The 17,885-nt window shown below is 42.2% G+C and overlaps 1 protein-coding gene across 1 annotated transcript in view; it reads left to right on the top strand.

The window, feature by feature from the left end:
• Nucleotides 1-17,885, top strand: part of SLC1A1 (solute carrier family 1 member 1) — a 63,924-nt gene that overhangs the window by 12,633 nt on the left and 33,406 nt on the right. Inside the window, exon 2 of the mRNA XM_065861158.2 lies at nt 4,066-4,206. Coding sequence (XP_065717230.1) covers nt 4,066-4,206 — 141 coding nt within the window. The remainder of the gene's footprint in view (nt 1-4,065; nt 4,207-17,885) is intronic.

Here is a 17,885-nt window from a genome sequence, read left to right on the forward strand (position 1 = left end):
TTTTACAAAAGAGGTGTTTGTTTTCCAGAAATATATACTGGGTTTATTTTCTTATTGTCTTTATTCCTAAGGATTATTCCCAAAATAAAGTCAGTGGGAGTTGAAGGTGATGTGCAGTTTCTGCAGTGTAATGCACAGTGGTGGAGTGAGAACTCCTCGCTAGTTAACACTCTGCATCCCATGTTGTCATCCATGAGTAAAATAACGTATTAGGGAATCCTGCCTGGTAGATAACAATTTTACCTGGTTTGTATTCTCTTTCAGTAAGAAATAGAACTAGGCATGTCTATGTGTGGACTTCAGTTATTTGTTTCTGAATCATGAGTTGTTTTACCTGTAAGTGAGCATGAAGAATGTAAGAGTGCATAGCGTCTTGCTATGTTGTTATCAAAGATGTAATCAGCTTCTGAACAGCATCTAACCCACAATGGTGACAACATAAAGCAAGTAACTTCATACTGCCTGTCCTAAACAGATTCATCTACTCAGGAGTTCTGAGTTTTCAAATTCAAGATCTGAATTGTGTTGACCCCACATAATTCTGCATAAAAGGCTTAAGGATTCAGCCATCACTCCTGAAAAACTGTAAACAGTCTCCACGTTTGGTTGCTCAGGTGGCTGCTGGGAGGACATCACATTTTTATGAGTTTACAATAGCTGTAGGACGATCTGTGACGTTCCTCATTGTGCTTGTATGGATGACCCCAGAGATTATGAAATTTGTTTGAACAAGGTGTGTGGTTTTTCGTCTTACTCATTTCCAAATCTGTGTCATGAAGTACAGTACCTGAAGAAGAATGTACTAGTCCTATAGTTGTTCCCAGGGAAATAATTTGCCTTTTCTCTTAGACAACACTACTGAAACAACATCAATCTGCAAAAAAGACATACTTTAGATGTAGTGCAGATTGTGATAAATGAGTGTTCACCAGATACCCAAATGTCACTGAGTTAACTTTGCAGATATGCAGAACCTACAGCATAATGGTCTCCCAGGACACGTTTTACCTAATTTCTGTGGTTCACTCGCTGCACACATGTATGCAGACCAGACCAGACTGGTTCTGCCTCCTTGTTACACACAGCCATCTCCTGGGCCATGGAGAGCCTCAGGCTTTGCAGATGTGATGGATCGAGTGCTACACGCAGTGAGCCTGTTGCAGGTTCTGTCCCCTGCAGCACCTCCTGCTCCCCTTTCCCTGAGTAACACAACAAAAAAATGGGCCATCCCTTACATATGAAACATGTGTTCCCTCTGGCTTTATATGCTGTGCCACCTGGGGCTGCCTGAAAGATGGGTGCAAACAGATTTCTCGTTTTCAGTGAGTTTCTTTCACTCTGTTTTTCTTCTCTTGATCTTCTTACCCTCACCCTCACTTCTCTTAGTCTTCACTTATGGCCTTTCTTTGGAGGATTTTATGTTGGTTATCAAGCTTATAAAAGGACTGTTTGGTACCTTGAGGAGTAGTACCAATGAGTTGAGACATGAACTGTTTCAGGTGGGCTCAGACAAGAGAAGTGTCCTGTAGCCTCTCTATGTATTCCAGTCCCAGGGACCCAGACTACACATTCTGCATCGGTGTCAATGGCTGCTGGGAGGGAAAACGTATACACCATGCTGTACAGCATGTGCTGTACTGTGCACAGTTGCAAGGAGATATTTCCCTTAGAAAATTAAAGACATAGGATTGTACTGTTTTTTCTGCCTTCATTCTTCCCTTTTGCCCAGTATTGCAGAAGTCTGGGCCTCAGCCAGCACATGCCATTGGGCTGTAAGCAGAGGATTGCTATTGTGGTGAAAACTGTAACCTAACTTAGCCATGTGGGCAAGAAGGAAGAGCAAAGAGAGAGGATGGAAAAGAAAGAAAAGCAATTTAGCATGGACAAGAAGGTGAAGTGGTGGAAACTGGGGAAAAAGAAAGACAACAAGCTGGAAAAGAGATGTATTTCTCTTATGAAAAAGCAGAAATAATATATTCCATGAATAAAAAAGAGAAATGAAAGGAAAAATTCTAATATCATAGAATAGGTAGAAAATAATGGAATAGTTTGGTTTGGAATGCACTTTCAAAGCTCATCTAGTCCAACCCCCATGACATGGGCAGGGACACCTTCTGCTAGACCAGGTTGCTCAGAGTCCCATCCAGCCTGGCCTTGAATGTCTCCAGGGATGGGGCATCAACCATTTATCTGGGCAACCTGGACGTCATTGTGTCTTATCACTCACTGGTCAAGGGCATTTACATAATATTGCAAGTGTCTTCAGAGCTATTAAGATGCGAGATTGTTGCAAGGAATTTAAACTGTGTTTGCTGCCACAGGTGACACCTAAATCAGAAATCTTAGTAGTTGCTTAGAGCAACCTATTTGCCTTCATTTTCCATCTCCATATTAAGAGTAAAGACTGAGTTAATTATCTGCTTCTGTTTTCTTTTAGCTTGTTTTACCATGTGCAGATAGAGCACAGGAGAGATACTTTGTTATCTTTTTGTGCTCCCAGAGGCAAATTCTGTGAAGATAACTCATGGTTTACATTTCTGCATCAAGCAACATCCAGATAGCATACGAGCTATAAAAAAACAACCATGGTGAATCTTTAGGGAGAATTTTTGCAAAAATCCTTACTTTCTGGAAGAGAATGTTAATGAGTTTCTTCTTTAGTAGATAATTGGATATGGGATCCCTGCCTGTTTCCTTCAATATCAACAATATGGACCTGTTGTCTGTTGATTGCCTAAATCTGCTTTTGAACCTGCTGGTATTGTCTGCCTCCACAACTTTATTAAGATAAAGAATGTATCCTATAAGCCTGTGTACGCAAACTTTACACCAGCTTCTTGAGCAATATATAATTTAAATGGCTCGTATGCCGTCAAAAATAACACCAGGGGAAGAGGTGCACTTAGCTTGGGCACTAGGAGCTTTCCTGGGACCCTGCAAGTTTACATTAGCCACTGAGGCTGGTCAAGGTAGACTGGAACACGTTCTTGTGCTGTTGTAACTAATCTGCAAAATACACACCACTAATGTCACTAAAATACCTGAGGGTGTAAATAATTCCATTAACTTCAGTGAAGCTATTCATGTGGATTAGACCTTTCAACACTCAGTAATGAAGGGTTCTGAGTTGCTGTGTCTCTCACAGAATCCAGTTAGAAATTGGATCTCTTGATACTCAATTTAGCCAGGACTGAAGCATTACGAAGTTTGTACATGAATAAACAGTTGTAATGGCTTCTAAACACTGACAAACAAAACACATTTCCTATACCAGTGGTTTTCATTTGATAGCCATGTTAAAATGAAAAATAAAGGTATTGCCAGTCAAGCTGAAGTAATTAGTCTTTTGGTCCGTGATTGATTTTCTTTTGGTCAAAGTTTTACGTGTGATTTTTCTCAGAAGCTAGAACTATCCAATAATTCATATAATCCAAATATAAGAGAAAGTACAAAGGTACCTTGTGCAGTGGCTCAAACATGGATTATGTTTACAGTCTGGTATTTTGTATTTGGTCATTTAGTGGAATGAGTGTGAAATATGATGAGTGTATTTTTGTTGAAAAATTCCCTGGTAGTCACAGTCTTTTCTAATTATGTAGTGCAGCAAGTATTGCTACTGGGTAGACATATTTTTGCCAGTACAAATTATCTAAAATATTTGTATCAATCATGTAACTTTCTTTAAACTTCAGTAGTGTTTATATATTACATTAGTTTATTTAATGCCAGTTTTGGGTCTTCCAGAGCTAGTTGAAACAGGTGAAAAGTCACTTCTGCACTGGACTGATAATGAGAGGGCATAACCAAGATTATTCCAAAGACATACCTAAGGACATCCTCCAAGTTCAGAATTATATGTATTATTACTGCTCCCATCATCAGTATATGGAACAGGAGAGGAAACATCTTTTTTCTGATTTGCTTTAGAAGTTCCACCATGGCCGTAAAAATGTGCCTCTTGCTTGCTCTTTTGGTATTACTGTTTTTCTCCTATTTTCCTTCTTTTCCCCCATGTCTCTACTATAAATTACTGCTAATTTGTGTCCCTTTTTTATGTGCCTTTAGGTATTGGAGTCGGCGTGCTGGTACGGGAATATGCCAAACTGTCTAACCTGGATAAATTCTACTTTTCCTTTCCTGGTGAAGTGCTGATGAGAATGCTCAAACTCATCATTCTACCGTTAATCATTTCAAGTATGATCACAGGTATGACTGGAAATGTACTATTATCTGATGGGATTCTCATTGTGGTTTAATTTCCTTTCTAAAAGAAATAACCTTTAAAAACAATTTGATGTAACTCTATAATGAAAAGTAGAGATTGCGTGTGTTTAGATTAAGCTTTTCTACATATAATGAGAATAGGTTTGGAAGGATTAGCACCATTATCTGGTAATTAAGTTATAAAGAGCTGTTGGATAATAACTTAGATGTTTATAGATTCTTCTGTCTTTTTGTCACTGTTTTCAGGAGTGGGTTAATCCATTGCAAATTGCAAGCCTAAATCTGTAACTGCATATTTTCAGGTACTGAGTTAACTATTGCAGGTAGTCTCATGCTGCCATTTCACAAGAAGAGGATCTCTGATCTCATAGTTTACTGTAATAAAAAGAGTAGATTTCTCACCTACACTTCCCAGGTCCCAACAGACTCCCATGAGGTACCTTGCATGAGCTCCGGCATTTGCTGAATCCTTCTGTGAATCCATTCAATTCACTGACATGACAGAAAACTATAAATTAGGGAAAACTAAACAAATAAGTCAGTTTGGTATGCTTGGTTCAAAGGAGTTTTGGGGAAGTGCAAGAGAGTGTGGAGGCAATGTGGCCAGGAAGGGTTTATGGAGGGAAGAGCAAAGCTTCTCTCTCTCGGAAGAAACAAGAAAGCTGTTGGCTGGAACCCTGCCATGGCATACCAGATTTGCTAACAGCTCACCCAGTAGGAAAGATTTGAAAGATTTGCCAGAGAGAGCCCAAACCAAAGAGACAGAACTGGATGTCAAATGGCTTCTCTGGAGAAAAAAACAAAAACGACAAAAACAAACCAACCAAACTTGTCTTTATTCTCTAAGCCTTCACTGAGTAAACAGGGGTTGTGACTATTTTGTTTTAGCTTCCTACAATGAATCAGGACACGTTTGTCACTATGCTGTCCCCTTTTGTCTTCATAAACCTCTATTTTGGGAATGTATTAATGTCCAGGTGTTTGTTATTTGGTTGCATGGTCATGGGAATACATCAGGGGAATTTTGATCATGCTATAGAAGTGCTTTCAAGGATAGGGTATTGAATACAAACTCCCAAGCTCTCAAAGTTAATGGCCAAAAATATTACTAATTTCAGCAGTGCACCCCAAAGTGGGTCTATGACAGGAAGAGCCTAAGGGAAGCTGCCAAGGCCTTTGGAGCATATCCGTAATGCAGAGTGAAGGGAACCCACTGTTAGAGTTGAAGTGGAGAATGTCAAGAGCTGCAAGATGGAGACATCCAGAAAGGAAAGCTACAAAGAGGCAGGTTGAGAAATGGCAACAGAAAATAATTCAGGGCTCTGTCCAAAGGAATGGAGATGAAACAGTTGTTAATACTTAAAGGAGAGAAGAACAAGGGAAGGAATAAAAAGGGCTTAGTGTTTTAATAAATAGACAAAACAGCAGCATTTTTATATAGACCATCTCTCTTTCCCAGGTTCGCTTGCAAAATAAGTGTGAGGTTCTGCAAGTAGAACCAAACAACAATATTGAGGAAGGTGGTTCAGCTAAGTTGGAGGTGTCACAGAGGCTAAGTTGATCTGCACTGTTAATCAAAATTGCTGCTATAAAGAAAAAAGGTGGGTTGTTGTCATAGGAGACTCCATTCTAAAGGTAACAGAAGGCTCTGTGTGCAGACTGGACCTGCTTCTTAGGGCAGTCTGCTGCCTCCCTAGGGCTAGAGTTAAAGGCGTGAAGAGAAAACTTCTTGCCCTAAGGCCCTCAGATTATTATCCTCTACTAATGTTTCATGTAGGCAACAATGAGATTACAGTAGGAAATCCAAAGGCAATCAAGAGGGACTTCAGGGCCTTGGGATGACTGGCTAAGGGATCAGGAGCAGAAGTAGTGTCAGGATGACCATGAGCCAGCACTGTGACCTTGTGGCCAAGAATGGCATCCTGGGTTGTATTAGAAGGGGGTGGTTAGTAGATCGAGAGAGGTTCTCCTTCCCCTTTACTCTGCGCTGGCGCCACCACACCTGGAATATTGTGTCCAGTTCTGGGCCCCTCAGTTCCAGAAGGACAGGGAACTGCTGGAGAGAGTCCAGCACAGGGCAACAAAGATGCTGAAGGGAGTGGAGCATCTCCCTTATGAGGAAAGGCTGAGGGACCTGGCTCTTTAGTTTGGAGGAGACTGAGGGGTGACCTCATTAATGTTTATAAATATGTCAAGGGTGAGTGTCAGGAGGATGGAACCGGGCTCTTCTTGGTGACAACCAATGATAGGACAAGGGGTAATGGGTTCAAACTAGAACACAAGAGGTTCCACGTAAATTTGAGAAGAAACTTCTTCTCAGTAAGGGTGACAGACGCTGGAACAGGTGGTTGTGGAGTCTCCTTCTCTGGAGACATTCAAAACCCACCTGGACACATTCCTATGTAACCTCATCTGGGTGTTCCTGCTCTGGTAGGGGGATTGGACTGGATGATCTTTCAAGGTCCCTTCCAATCCCTAACATTCTGTGATTCTGTGATTCTTCTCAGTCTCTCCAGTTTCAGAGTACAATGAGATCAATACCCAGCTGCAGAACCGGTGTCACTGGCAGAATTTTGGGTTTTTTCATCATAGGTTGGTTTACATGACACATGGCCTACTGGCAACAAATGGGATGCACCTTTCTCAAGGGGGGTAAAAGTACCTTGGACAGGAGTAAACAGGGCTCATTGAAAGAGCTTTAAACTAGATTTGAAAGAGGAAGGGGAGAAAACCAGGCGCAGCAGAGACAAATTCCAAGGTGGCATACCGGCGTTTGGGGGATACGGTGCTACAAAGGCCCCTCAGTGTGCCGTCCCAGTGGAGGTAGGGGAACTGTGTGATAATGAAGACACAAAGGTTATAGATGTATTAGAAGCCATGGAGGCACCTGAGCATAGTCAAAAAGGAATTACGACTTGTCACTGCATAAAGGTGGTGGGATCAACAGCCCAGCTGAAGCACATCTACACCAATGCACACAGCATGGGCAACAAATGGGAGAAGCTGGTAGTCATTGTGCAGCAGAAAAACTATGATGTAATTGCCATCAGTAGATGACTCCCACAGCTGGAGTGCTGCATTGGATGGCTATAAACTCTTCAGAAGGGACAGGTGAGAAAGAGGAGGCGGTGTAGCCCTGTATATTAGGGAGTGTTTTGATTGTCAAGCTTGACAAGTGTTTGTGGATATAAATCAGGGGGAAGGCTAACAAGGCAGGTAATCCTGGTGGGTGTTTGTTACAGACCACCCTACCAGGATGAAGTGGCAGACAAAATATTCTGCAGGCAGTTGATGAATTATTTTGCAGGCAGCTAGGAGAAGTGTCATGATAGTTAGCCCTTGTTCTTGAGGGGGAGTTCAACTTAGCACATGTCTGCTGAAAATACAGCACGGCAGAGAGGAAACAGTCTAGGAGGCTCCTGGAGTGTATGTAAGACAACTTCCTGACACAGCTGGTCGGTGAGACAGCCAGGGAAGGTGCCACACTGGACCTGTTGTTTGTGAACAGAGAAGGACTCGTGCGTAATGTGTTGGTTGGAGGTGGTCTTTCACATAGTGCTCGTGAAATTATGGAGTTTTCTGTTCTTGGAGAAGTAAGGAGGATTGTCAGCAGAACTGCTACCTTGGACTTCCAAAGGGCAGACTTTGACATGTTTGTGAGGCTGGCTGGCAGAGTCCCTTGGGAGGCAGTCCCAAAGGACAAAGGAGTCCAGGAAGGCTGGGCACTCTTCAAGAAGGAAATCTTAGAGGCTCAGGAGCAGGCTGTCCCTGTGTGCCGAAAGATAAGCCGGTGGGTAAGAAGACCAGCCTGGCTGAAGGGAGAGCTTTGGCTGGAACTTGGGAATAAAAGGAGAATATATGACTTTGGAAGAAGGGACAGGCTACTCAAGAAGATTGCAAGGATGCCGTGAAGTTATGCAGGAAGAAAATTAGAAGGGCCAAAGACCAACTAGAGCTGAGCCTTGCTACTACAGTAAAAGGGAACAAAAATACGTCTATAAATACATCAGCAACAAAAGGAGGGCTCAGGAGAACCTTCACCCGCTGGTGGATGAAGGGGGTAACATAGTGACAGAAGATGAGGGAAAGGCTGAGGTACTAAATACCTTCTTTGCCTCAGTCTTTAATAGTCAGAACAGTTGTGCTCCAGGTACCCAGCTCCCACAGCTGGAAAACAGGGATAGGGAGCCCAAATAATCCAAGAGGAAATGGTTAGTGACCTGCTACATCACTTGGACACCCACAAGTCCATGGGGCCAGATGGGATCCATCCAAGGGTGCTGAGGGAGCTGGTGGAGGTGCTCACCAAGCCACTTCTCATCATTTCTCAGCAGCCCTGGCTAACTGGGGAGGTCCCAGTTGACTGGAGGTTCACAAATGTGACACCCACCTACAAGAAGGGCCGGAAGGAGGATCCAGGGAATTACAGGCCTGTCAGTCTGACCTTGGTGCCGACAAAAGTCATGGAGCAGATCATGCTGAGTGCCATCACATGGCCAATACAAGACAACCAAGCAATCAGGCCAAGTCAGTACAGATCTATGAAAGGCAGGTCCTGCTTGACCAACCTGATCTCCTTCTATGACAGGGTGACCCACTTAGTGAATGAGGGAAAGACTGTGGATGTACTTAGACTTTAGTAAAGCCTTTGACTCTGTTTCCCACAGCATTCTGCTGGAGAAACTGGCTGCTCATGGCTTGGATGAGTGTAGTCTTCACTGAGTAAAGAACTGGCTGGATGGCCCAAAGAGTTGTGGTGAATGGAGCCATGAGTGATGTTCCCCAGGAATCAGTATTGGGGCCAGTTCTGCTTAATATCTTTATCAGTGATCTGGATGAGGGGATTGACTGCACCCTCAGTAAGTTTGCAGATGACACCAAGTTGGGTGGAAGTGTCAATCTGCTGGAGGGAAGGAAGGCTATTAAAAGGTATCTGGAGCAGCTCACTCATTGGGCTGAGGCCAATTGCTTCAACAAGGCCAAGTGTCAGGTCCTGCACTTGGGTCACAACAACCTCAGGCAGCACTACAGGCTTGGGGAAGAGTGTCTGGAAAGCTGCCTGGTGGAGAAGGATCTGGGGGTATTAGTCAACAACTGGCTGAATATGAGCCAGCAATGTGCCCAGATGGCCAAAAAGGCCAACAGCATCCTGGCTTGTATCAGGAATAGTGTGGCCAGCAGAACCAGGGCAGTGATTGTACCACTGTACTTAGCACTGCCGAGGCTGCACGTTGAATCCTGTGTTCAGTTTTGGGCCCCTCACCACAAGAAAGACACTGTGGTGCTGGAGAGAGTTCAGAGAAGGGCAGCAAAACTGCTGAGGGCTCTAGAGTAGAAGTCTGGTGTGGAGTGGCTGAGGGAACTGGGGCTGTTCAGCCTTAAGAAAAGGAGGCTAAGGGGAGACGTTATTACTGTCTAAAACTATCAGAAAGGAGATTGTAGCATGGAGGATGTTGGTCTCTTCTCTGAAGTAGCAAGAGATAGGATGAGAAGAAATGACCTCAGGTTGTTCCAGAGAAGGTTCAGATTGTATATTAGAAGCAATTTCTTCATGGAAAGTGTTGTCAGGCATTGGAACAGGCTGCCCAGGAAACTGGTGGAATCACTATCCCTGGAAGTGTTTGAAAGACTTGTAGATGAGGTTCTTAGAGACATGGTTGGATTCAATGATCTCGAGGGTCTCTTCCAACCTAAATGATTCTTTCATGAATGAGACAGAAGCAAAGGAAAACTGAACTCTACTTTTATCATGTTGAGCTTGATTCTGTGACAGGAGATTCAGGAAAAGATGCCAAGATCAGACTAATATATTTTCTTGCTTTCAAACAAGCTTTTATTTGTGAGTGAAGTTGGGCCTGTGTCTCAGAAATAAATGATATAATTAACATAACCATGAAATGAATTATTTATTAAATGTATTCTTGTCCAGCATTTGAGATGGCAAGCAAGAATCCTACTGTTAAAAATATGATGCTGCTATTTAATGTTTAACATTCCAGTATGAGTAAACTGCACTTTGTAACTACTAACACGAGCTTGGATTTTAAAGGTTGCAGATTGCAGGAGTGAAATCCATATACAGAGATGAGAACAAGATGCTCTGATTCTGACTTTGGCATATCCAATTTACATAGAAAAGAAGGACTTGTTTTTTCTACACTTCTATGTTAGGTTTTAGGCAGGAAAAAAAAAAGGAAAAAAATCCAGAAGCTACTTCAATAGAATATGTAGAGCTCTGCTGCTCTTGAAGACAAAAGCACTAGCTGCCTGTGTGCAAATAATGCTGAAATGTGTGGCAAGCAAATGGACCAGGCATGTCTGTGCACGCTGATTTTCACTGTTCACCTGCATTCTTCTTTAGGATGTTGATAAGATAATTTGTGTCTTGCAAAAGAAATATGGTAGCCTTCTAAACATCAGAAAGACACATCCCAATTAAATAAGTAGGCCTGTGTATAATCCTAAAGCACACTAGTAATTTTTCCTCTTTCACACAGTCATACAGAATGGTTGAGGTTGAAAGTGACCTCTTGAGACCCTCTAGTACAGCCCCTCTGCTCAAGCAGAGTCAGCTAGAGCAGGTTGTGCTGGGCCATGTCCAGTCAGGTTTTGAGTATCTTCAAGCATGGAGACTCCACAGCCTCTTGGTGCAATGTGTTTGACCAACCTCACAGTAAAACAGTGTTTTCCTGTTCAGGAAAAAATTTAATATTTTTTAATTTTTGCCTATTGCCTCTTGTGTCCAGGCACCAGGAACCTGGCTTGCTCTTCTTCTTTCCCCCCTTTAGTTATTTATACACATGAATAAGATCCCCTCGAGCCTTCTCTTCTCCAGGGAGAACAGTCCCAGCTCTCTCAGACTCCTGTCACATGAGTGATGCTCCAATCCCTTCATCATCTCTAGGGCTCTTCACTGGACTTGCTTCAGTAAGTCTATATCTCTTTTACTGGGAACCCAGAACTGGGCACAGTACTCCAGGTGTGGCCTCACTGGTGTTGTGTTTAGGGAATAGATCACCTCCCTCCACGTGCTGGCAGTACTCCTCATAATACAGCCCAGGAAGCTGTTGGCTGCCTTTGCTATGAGTTGTTGCTGTCTTATGATCAGTTTGTTGTTCATCAGGACCCTCAGGTTCTTCTCTGCAGAGCTGGTCTCTAGCCAGTCACCCTCCAGCACATGCTGATGCCTTGTATTATTCCTCCTCAGCTGCAGAGCTTTGCATTTATCCTTGTTGATCTTCATCATACAGCCACTCCTCCCAGTTTTGTACCATCTTTGAACATGCTGAAGTAGTGCTCGGCCCCATCATCTGCGTCATTGATGAAGATGTTAAACGATATTGGCCCCAGTATTGACCCCTGGGCTATACCAGTAGTGGCTTGGCTCCAACCATACTTGCGCTGGTGATCACAAACTTCTGGGCATGGCAATTCAGCCAGTTTTCAGTTCGCCTCACTGTACAATTATCTAACCTGTTCTTCTTTTAGTTTTTCTGTGAGGATGTTATGGGAATCAGTGTCAAAAGCCTTACTAAACTCAAGGTAGACAACATGACGTCTTTGCAATTCTGAATTTTAGCAGTGAAGCGAAAGTCACACTTTCAAAAAATACTGTTAGGAATAGAACAAGGAGGGTAATGAAAATTTTTTTTGGGATCCAGGATGTGTCTTCAACTATGTCCGTAAAGAAGGAGACACCCCACTATTAGTGGCAAGGGCACATCTCTCTGCATTTGGCTGTGAACCTTCCCTGGAATGAGACACAGAAGTATTTTCCTCAAAGGTAACCTCAGCCTCATCACCGCAACCTTCTTGCTGGCTATTTTTGGTGAGATCAGATGTGTTCTGAGTATGCCTGTCTCCTCAGGATTTGCATACTGTGCAGGCCCATATAGGGCTTTTATCCAGTGATCACAGCTGTCAGACCTGTGTACATGTTCACATGCTCAGCAGCAGACATTTAGGGCCGTGATAGATATTAAGTTACTGCAATGAAACTAATGATACCATCAGCTGGGCCTAATGACTGTCTTCTTAGTTCACAAGCTAAGGGGATGCTCCTTAGCTCACCATGAGAGACAGTTAAACATTAAGTCACGTTTTTGTGCTCTTGCTGCAGACTAGGAGTGTGCATAGAGATAACTGCAATGCCTCATTTGGTATAACTGTAACCAGACCATAGTGCTGGGTCCAAAGGCATCTAGGAAGTTTTGATGCCTGTGGGAGGCTATGTTGAGAATGTATGTCATGTGAAAACACCAGATTTGGGTGACTGGTAACATTTTTGCACAAGAATCACCGAGACCTCAGTCTCATCTCTATGCCCAGCAAGATCGTGGAGCAGATACTCCTGGAAATTGTGCTAAGGCATATGGAAAATAACGTGGTGATTTGTGACAGCCAGCATGGCTTCATTAAGGGCAAATTGTGCTTGACAAATTCAGTAGCCTTCTACAACAGGATTATAGTGTGGTGGATAAGGGAGGAGCAACTGACTTCATATACCTGGACCTGTGCAAAGCATTTGACACTGTCTCGCACAACATCCTTCTCTCTAGATTGGATAGACAGGGATTTGTTAGATGGACCACTCGGTTGGCAAGGAATTGGCTGGATGGTCACACTCAAAAAGTTGCGGTCAACGGCTCAGTGTGGAGACCCTGACGATTGGCATTCCTCAGAGGCTGGTATTGGGACCGGCGCTCTGTAACTCTTTTAGGATTAGAATGCCTTAAAAGATAATGTTGCGTCCTGAAAACCATCAACTTATACATATGCTTTGGAGACAGTGAGCTATGCACAAATACATGTCCCATGACCCAAATCCCTGTCCACTTGGACATAATGTTATAAATCCAGCCCACACCATCACTCCATGGGATTCCAGGAGTTTCTGCAAAATTTAAACTATTACTAATTTCAACTTGTCGGGGGAATTCCTGTCGTTGTGGAAAAACTCTCATTGACGTCTTCATTTACAACAGGAACACACTAAGTCTATTTCAAATTGAAAAGACAAAATTCTCCCTCTTTGGTTAAATGGAGGGTTTTGTAGAATGTGGTTTTCTTTCTCAAACCTAGTTCCCCAGAGTGGAAGGCATTTTTTACATACTTATTTTATATAGCATATGAGTTGCACTTTCTGGAATTTTTCCACTGACCTGCCTGAAGGCTGAACTGTAACCTAGTATGAAAAACAAACATCAGCACGAAGCATTAATTTGTTTGGAAATAATTTAAAAGGATGGTTAATAGGTCCTTGGTTAGGGAACAGAAGATTCTGAGTAGTGCCATGCTCTTTTAAATTATTCTCAGTCTACCTAAAAGCTGAATTTTAATTGTTCTCATCTCATAATAATATTAATGTGCGGCAGATATAAGTTTAATTTACTCTGACTCATAAGCCCACCACTGATAATTCAGTTCTTTTGGATCTCCATGATATTTCTATTCCTCAAAATAGCTAATAGTACACTAATGCATCATTCATGTGAAGAAATTATTAGTATTTTCTGTTTCCTGCTACAGTGGTATGGGAAAACTGAAAATGAAAATCAAAAACCTAGAGTGTTAGTCAAGACAATTGCTATGACATCCGGAACTACAGCTGTACTGAGTGTAATACTTCACGCTCCAAATCCACTTCTGTGAAATAATGGTCTAAAAGAAGAAATTATTAGGCAAAGACCAAAAATATGTTGGTTTTGATGCCTTGTAGGGAGAAAGAACTGAGTGGAGTCTCTTGTATAATTTCTGGGAGTTTCAAGGCTTAAATCTCATCATTCTGGGCATACCTAAAAGCCTATAAAATGTCTTTTAAATTCACCGTTCTAATTTCATTCAGAGATTGAAAATTCTCTAGAATTGTGCAGTGTATTTCATTGCATGCCTGCATAGTGAGCAGACTAGTCCCCTTTAATCACAATTAGCCTTCTTTTTCGTGGACTGAGATTCACAGGGTATATAATGGCGGTAAATGTTTGCAGATCTGTTTTCTCTCCGGATCACAAAAGGACATAGGCTGGAGATGACTGTTTTCCTGGACGGTTCTCCTGTGCTTGGGTACGAGCTGCATGCCCAGCCTGGAGGTCACTAATGAACACCAAGTGTCGGGCCTTCTTTCCTGCACCTGAGTCCCATGTTAGTAGCTAGTGTCAGGAGGTCTGGATCTTACCCAACACTCCCTGCCCTCTAGACACCACCAGGCCCCGTGGTTCTGCTTCTCATCTTGCTTCAGGTAGTCTTTCTAAACTGGGCTTATTTCAGATGGCCTGTCTCATTGATGTTGAAACCACAGGCCATGGACCATGATATGGTCTTTCTTTGAGGCTAGAATGTTTTCTGTAAAAAAAATCCCCTAGAAGGTGGCATCTTGTATCTGATGAATGACCTTTGTTTGATGATGTTGTGAGGGTTACCCATAAATGCCAGAAATCTCTTAGCTTTGTACCAGCAGTCATGTCTGTTGTGTTTTCTGCATCACGCTTCAGGTTAAAAGATGTGACACATAACACAGCAGGTCTCAGCTCTCAAAATTGATGGCATGATTTTATCAGCTTTTTGACATCTGTTTCAAGTTCTACAATAACCTCTCCCTCATTTCTTATCTTTTCTCCCTGGTGAAACGTTAATAAACCTTTTCCATATTCTTCTGACCTTCCCTGTACTTCCAGTCTTCACAGGCAGCTCCAAAGAGGCTAGAACAGATGCATGGGAGCTTCCTGGCTCTTGCATTTGTGCAGGGTCAGCTATGAGGAACACCAAAATTCCTTAAAGCGATTGATGATGTACTTATAGGTTGCACACTGCATACCTCAGGAACAGTGAATAAAAGACAATATCAGTTGCTTCTCTGATGGCAGCTGTGTGTGAGCTGTAAGTACAACATCTGCCTTGCTGTGGGTCTCCTGATGCTCCAGCCACTACATTTCCGTGTCTGTAGGAGTAAACTCTTCCTTTACTCCTTTGATTACTGCTTCGACACTGTTTGAAGCATACTGCCAGTTCCACCTGTCCCAGTATCAACAGCACAGTCTTTTATTTGCACTTCTTGTTCATAGTACAAGGATAATGATTCTACAACAAATCTGGTTTATTCCAGCTGACAATGGCCTGTTACAACTGTGTGAGGCAGAAAAACGTCCCACTAAAGTACTTTGGCCATGTGACTTTTCCAATTTGCAGAGACCATTAGGTTCTCTATGGAAAGAGTGTGTTGAATCACGGCCGATGGATAGGTATGTTGAATAGGCTATTTGTTCTTTTCCATTGTTCAAAATTAAAGTGTCAGTTTCCTACCTCGGATCTGTGTTTGGGAAGTTACTAGTTTGCTTTATCACAATGCCACTGAGTTTGGTGAATGGGGACTAGAAGTACAAAATGGAAGACAAAGGGCTGGAATGCAGTGAAAAAAAAATCTAAGTAGAGTATTAATCCGATTGTTCTGATTTCTCATGTTTATCTTTGAAATTCAGAACAGTTCAAACTTAAACAACCGTGGTTTTTTTTGTCCACTGTTAATAATTTAAGTTAAAACACAGTGAGGCTGTGCTTTTGCTCAGGAATGGACCTGTCAGTTCCATTAGAGGTAAAATATCCAGAGATTTGAAGTACTGTGAAAGAGCACAGATAAAGAAATGGCAAGAGAACAAATCTATTTTATTTCCTAAAATGCAGGGATTCCAACTCAGTTTTCCTGTGCAGGGATTCCAACTCAGTTTTCCTTTGGTATCACCATTCCTGGGTGGTTCCTCATCTTGTCCCTTTGTACAAAGAACAGAAAATGTTAAATTACTGTTAATGAGTTTTGCTGTCAGTTGTACAGAGGAATGCTGGAGGTCCTGTCCCTGCTGTCCATGTGCAGTCATTGGGGCAAGGAGGACTGCAGAGTCATGGGCTATTAATGGACAAGGCTTTGTGCCCATCCTCTTCAGATTACTTCTGTCACAGTCATCTACTCCTTTCCCATCCATATCAGTTGACCTTACGCAACTGAGACAGCCCCTACATTATTTGAGGTTTTAAATTATAGTAATAAAATTTTGAAGTGCACTTCTGGTTCATGGAGCATGATTACCACCAGCTCTCAAGGGCAAAGAGCCCCAACACAACAGCCGCTCTGCAGCATCGGCAGTCACTGCCTCCAGTCCCAGCTGTGTCACCGGGGGCTGCTGGTGGCACCACTGTGGATGGGGCTGAAGCAAGTTACTACCTTCCACTCTTCTGTTCTGGAGCTCAGGACGTAAACAACAATTGCACTATATAAACCAGATGGCATTCACTTTTTAATCCATTCCTCTATGTGTTGACATCATGATCGATTAAAAAATGTGGTGACAGGTTAAAGTTTTCTTTTTAAGAGTCCGGAAGCTAAATCTTGTCCACCTGTATGGTTTACCACCAGTAATTTTCAGGTAATTCAAGTACTTTCAGTACTCCAGGTTTTCTGTATTCATACGTATTTCACCTGCAGCAGTGCAGAGGCTGTATTTGTGCTACATCATGAACTGAATCTGATTTCTGTTATGAATCTTGTTGGCCTGTCCATCTTGGCAGATTGATGTGTCTTCTTCCCTCCTCATAAGCTCTTATTATATTCCACCCAAGGAACATCGTGTTGCCTGAAAAGGCATTAACTTGAGATTGTATAACCTCTAAGAGCTTTCTAGAGGAAAATTAAAATTTTCCTACACGTAATACCGTTTGCAAATAAGAGGAGTGGAAGGCAGTATTAATGCTTGCTTTCTGTGCATGTAGACCAATGAGCTGTCTAGGGAAAAATAATACTATGCTGCAATGCTGATTGTGCCAACTGCCTGCAGGGCAGCACAGCAGTCCTGGAGCAAACTCATATCCAGGGTCAGAAATTTTTCTTTACATCTTACCTGAATTTCCTTCCATTTTGTAAGAATTTTGTCCCTTTCATTGCCGTAAGCTATTCACTTCCCATTTATTCCTCCCTTTCTATCTGGTATTTAGAAAGGTGCATAACAACTGCTTTTTCAACACCATCCTAAATCATCCAAGACATCCCTTTTCAGTATTTGGAATATTCTTTATAATATAGTGCATTCCATGCTTTAGTCTGTTTTTAAAAAAAATCTTTTTTCAATGCCATTTCAAAGTTAGAAGACCCATATTTATCATGCTAACCCAGTGATAGTCTCACTAGATCATGTAAGTACCAATTGAACATATTCTGATTTAAATTTTTTGTAGTATTTAAATAGCACCAAGAGATGCTTATTCAATATCTGTGTACATCACACTCTCTCCCCCCTCACACCTGTTTGCTAGTTTTTTTCAGTTCATTTGTAAGACATTTTTCTGCTGCATTTATACAACTGTACCAGTGGAATAGCAATCATTTGCTCCAAATAAGAGAGATTAATACAATTTCTATCAAGTCTCTTGAAAAGTTATTTGCTACAAGCTGTCGTTGAAACCCCTTTCCTTTACAGTAAGTAACAATGAAATTTGAATAAACAGGAAAGCTGCTAGTATAGAGGGACTGACAGAACGGGAGTGGAAGACTTCTCATAACAAGCACCAAAGATAGAGGTAGTGGGTCACCAAAAATCTCATTTGAGAGACTGCATATCACAGTGTCTTTGGGACTTCCATTTACCATAGCTGCTTCATTACCTGATCTTCTCAGCCAG

This window comes from Patagioenas fasciata, chromosome Z (assembly GCF_037038585.1).
Source record: "Patagioenas fasciata isolate bPatFas1 chromosome Z, bPatFas1.hap1, whole genome shotgun sequence".
NCBI classification, from domain to species: Eukaryota; Metazoa; Chordata; class Aves; order Columbiformes; family Columbidae; genus Patagioenas; species Patagioenas fasciata.